General features: G+C 35.2%; 1 protein-coding gene across 1 annotated transcript; it reads left to right on the top strand.

The window, feature by feature from the left end:
• The first annotated feature begins 536 nt into the window (after positions 1-536).
• On the top strand, positions 537-1,061 carry LOC123531419 (zinc finger protein 454-like). Its single transcript, XM_053522738.1, has one exon. It carries the CDS (start codon positions 537-539, stop codon positions 1,059-1,061), a length of 525 nt encoding a protein of 174 aa, XP_053378713.1.
• Positions 1,062-5,044: the final 3,983 nt, after the last annotated feature.

The raw sequence follows: 5,044 nt of genomic DNA, 5'->3' as shown, positions 1-5,044 counted from the left end.
ATACATTTTAAGCTTATATTAGAAAGCTAACGTGCATATTAGTAAAATTATCAATTATGCAGACTTCTACGGATATCGATGAAACTAAAATACACTGAAAAGTGTTAAATATCCGTATTTCCCTTCTTCTTTCAATATAAAATACCTTTGGAGGGTCATGTTCTTCAAACCTGGATAAAAATTTAACTTGAAGGGACAGAGACAAACGAAATTGAGATTGTAGCACTTAAAACTTCATATTACACGAAATACAAAAGAATGCTGCGGTTCAAGTAATTTGAATTTACCCTTGTAACAAGGTAACCTACCTCCTTAAATGTGATGTTTGCAATTATTCAGGTAATAAACACAATGCTTTAAAAAGACATAAGAGAATACATACAGGAGATAAATGTTATAAATGTGATGTTTGTGACTTTGCATGTACTGACCCAAATACTTTAAGGAATCATAAGAGAATTCACACTGGAGAGAAATGTTATAACTGTCGTATTTGTGACTATGCATGTATTCAGAGTAATGCTTTGAAGTACCATATGAGAAAACATACAGGAGAGACATGCTTTCAGTGTGAGGTTTGTAATTATGCAGGTAACTCTGCTTCTGCTTTCAAGAGACATATGAGAGTGCATACAGGAGAGACAAGTTTCCAATGTGGTGTTTGTGATTACACATGTATTGAAAGCAGTTCTTTAAAGAAACACATGAAAATCCATACTGGAAATGGATTATACACATACAACGTTTGTAGTTATGTAACTATTGATGGAAGTAATTTCAGGAGACATACAAGAAAACATCTGGAAAACAAATCATTTAAATGTACTTCCTGTAGTTACGCGTCTTGTTATTCAGGTGACTTGAGAAGACATATGAGAATGCATACTGGAGACAAATGTTTTAAATGTGATGTTTGTGACTTTGCAAGTACTTACAGCAGTGGTTTGAAGAGACATATAGAAACAAAACACTACAAATGTGATATATGTAACTTTGCGTGTATTCGTAGCAATGATTTAAAGCTTCATAATGAGACAAAACATAAAGAAGAGAAGTCATAGAGGAGAGAAAAGCTTTCAACATGATGTTCTAAGTTAGTTACATTGTATACAAAAGACAAGATGAGAATATAGAAAGATGTACTAGTAAATGTTTTTATCACATGTTAGACATTGTGGGAGTGAAATGAAACCATTACATAATTTTATTATTACAGTAGTGTAATAAAGTTTTGATGTTGACATCATTTTAAGTATTCTAGCATAAAACTTCCTGTTCTTGTCTGGTTTTTTTTGGAGGGGCGCGGGGTGGGTGCGGGTTTAGAGGAGAGTAAACTTGTATTAACAGAAAGATTCTCACACTCAAGTGCTGTTAAAACACATTAGTGCGTGTTTCATGGCAAAGGGTAAATGTAAAAAGGATAATTCAATGGAAATGACATTTTGTGTTATAACATAAGCAGAATTCCTCAGAAGAGGCAATGTAGATCACATGGATCAGGAGGAAACTACTTTTAATATAATGTTTGCAGTTATAAATACAAGTTAGTTAGCTTTTGTCTTAGTTTAAAGAAACATAAAGAAAAATACTAGAGAAGAAGTGAAGAAATGCTTTAGATGTACATAAATATTTAGTACTTTGCTAACATACATGTAGATACAAGGTACAAATGAAAACACAGAAATGAGATAAATGCTTTGAATTCAATTTGAGCTGCGCCTTGAGAATGAATGCAATTTGAGCTGCGCCATGAGAAAACCAACATAGTGGCTTTGCGACCAGCATGGATCCAGACCAGCCTCCGCACAGTCTGGTAAGGATCCATGCTGTTCACTAATGGTTTCTCTTAATTGCAGTAGGCTTTGAAAGCGAACAGCATGGATCCTGACCAGACTGCGCGGATGCGCAGGCTGGTCTGGATCCATGCTGGTCACAAAGCCACTATGTTGGTTTTCTCATGGCATGGCTCATTTGTCTAACAGGGAAAATTAAGGAGGTAGGTTACCTTGTTACAAGGGTAAATTCAAATTAGTTGAACCGCAACGTCTTTTTGTAGTTCGTGTTATATGAAGTTTTAATTGCTAAAATCTCAGTTTCGTTTGTCTCTGTTCCTTCAAGTTCAGTTTTTATTCAGGTTTGAAGAACATGACCCTCCAAAGGTATTTCATATGGAAAGAAGAAGGAAAATACGGATATTTAACACTTTTCAGTGTATTTTAGTTTCATTGATATCCGTAGAAGTCAGCATAATCTATAATTTTACTAGTATGCACGTTAGCTTTCTAATATAAGCTTAAAATGTATATGTCGCGGGGCTCGTGTTTCCATGGTAACGCATTTTCTCTCATTTTTAGACAGCTATGTATAAAAATAGGGGTTTTCGACGGCTTCAGTGCCATTCTGTTAATGAAAAACATGGAATATTTGGGTAATATTATTAACAAAATACCAAGCACTATACATGGTACCCTATTTTTCTTAAAGTTTAAAGTAACCATGACAACAGAGATGTTTAAAATGGCTTATATCTTGCTTTTTGTCAGAATTTCTTATAAAATAATATTGAATAAGATTATCTTTCTAGTTGATGTAGCTTTAAAACATATTATTTCTAACGTAAGTTATATTTTCGTGTTATCTGCATTTATTCAAACACATTTCTAAGCTTAGAATACTTACAGCTGTACCCCTCGTCTGGCATTGTTCATGGAAAAATCGTTCAGCATGCTACTATTATTCTCATGGATATTGATGAAATGAAAATAAAAAGCCGAAGTTGTGTTTCTTAAATAGACTAGTGTCAACGCTTTTGAATTTTACCTTTAGATACATAGGTCACGGGCTTCGTTTCCATGGTAACATCATTTCAATTCAAGAAACCACAATTTTCTACTGACCCTTACAGAAGCAAGCCTCTGTGGCGTACATGCTGCGTATTTGCTGTGTATATGCCGCGAACACAGCAGTACGCCAGAGGAGTACATTTTACATACACCGCATGCCGCGTACATGCCGCGTACTATTTCGACGAGTACACAGCATGTACGCAGGAGGTCACTAGTACACTTCAAGTACGCAGCACAGACTCTGAAAATTTAAGGAGTACACTGCATGTATGCAGGAGGGACTTGTACAAGAAAATAGTACACTGCATGTACACCGCAGATACTTTGAAATTTGTGCAGTACACTTCATATACGCGGGAAAGACTTGTACAATTTCTTTTGGCATTTATACTCAGTTTTTTTTTTATAAGTTAAAGTCTGAAGTAAACTTCATATATGCGGGAGGGACTTGTTCATTTTCTTTTGGTGTTTATACTTTGAATTTTTTTAGGTAAAAGTCTGAAGTACACTTCATGCAGGAAGGATTTGTACATTTTTTTTTTTTTTGGAAGGAAGAACTTTATTTCCGAGTAACTTTTATCTTAATAGCATAGAATAGTTCAGATTACCGGTATTCTGAACAATGAAAATTTGCCATTTACTATTTGCAATGTCATTTGTGAAGCTTACATCTTAGTGATTTCTGAGCTGCACCTTGCATGCAGTGTAAAAATATATTCTTTTTCATTTTGAATTAATCCTGGAGCTTTCTAACTTGGATAATTGAAAAGCCTTATTTGAACTTCGTTGCATTACATTTTGTAATACATGAAATAATTACCAAGATAATGCCTCAACAGCGCCCGAATGAGAAGAATTAATAGCTCTCACTGTTATTTGAATACTCTTAAGCAAAACACCATTCTATCATGTTTTATAAAGGCTTTAATGCTCATTATGTTAACTCATTAAGGCCTCACCAGATTAAAAAGTTGTTCATCGGATTTGCCGCTCGTATATTTTCAGAATGTTTTTGGCTAATTTGCGCTCGCCCCATTGGAAAAAATCAATCCAAAATTTTTTGGTGCGCTACTTTTTACGGACGTAAAAGTGTATAAATGCTTATATAATTCCAGTCCTAGATTGTTCTCAGATGGATTTTAATCAAAATAAATACATACTACGCACACATCATCTATAATAAATCATAACACTTATATTTAGTTGCATTAAAGTTGTTTCCCCTTGATGCAGTTATGCCATTTTCTTCAAATGTTTACCAAATTACATGCTACAAAAATTGATTTATTTCATTGAAAAGTGGATGAAGAAAAGCATACTAATTTATTTGATAACATCAGTCTACATTATTTTGGTAAGGGTAAATACTTATTGATGCATGTCACTTATCTTTTTTCTGTTTCTTTCTGTCCAAATGATCAGCATTTGCATACAAAAGTTGGTGGGGTAAGGAATTTACATTATCACAAGAGTACACAGCATGTATGCAGCAGGAGTACACAGCATGTACACCGCAGGACTCGGGCCAGGAGTACACAGCATGTACGCCGCAGGAGTACACAGCATGTACGCCGCAGGAGTACACAGCATGTACGCCACAGGAGTACACAGCATGTACGCCGCAGGGGTAGTACACCGCAGGCTCATTTGCATGTGAAAAGTGTATGTGCCGCGTACATGCTGCGTACTATTTCACGCATACTAAATTCCTCCAGCGTACATCCTGTGTACTATGTAGTCCACAGCATGTACGCAGCAAGTAGTACGCGGCAGAGCTCATTTGCATGTCAAAAGTGTACTACAAACGTACTATCGGTGTATGTGCGGTGTATATCCTGCGTACTATTTAAAGCCCTTGACTTCAGTACACATCATGTACGCATCATATACGCTGTATGTACACAGCAAGAGTACGCAGCAGGCCTTTTTCTTCTGTAAGGGGAAATTTGAACAATTTTAGATCTTAGTTTTAGTATATAAGTAACAAATTATCAACGGAACCTGAAAAATAGGTATTACAAATCAAACTGCTAGATTTTTTATTTGAAAATGGCCGTAACAAGTAACCTCTCACCTAACTATATTCCAAATAACATTGGTTACCATCATCCATTTTCGTACATTCCGCATAACATTTCAATGTAACTACATAAAAGAAGCAAAATATTGATTATTATTCAGAGCAAAAGACTCATAAA

Source organism: Mercenaria mercenaria, chromosome 1 (assembly GCF_021730395.1).
Source record: "Mercenaria mercenaria strain notata chromosome 1, MADL_Memer_1, whole genome shotgun sequence".
In the NCBI taxonomy this organism is placed as follows: Eukaryota; Metazoa; Mollusca; class Bivalvia; order Venerida; family Veneridae; genus Mercenaria; species Mercenaria mercenaria.
The sequence above is the reverse complement of the archived record's forward strand: the minus strand, read 5'-3'. Positions and strand labels throughout refer to the sequence as shown.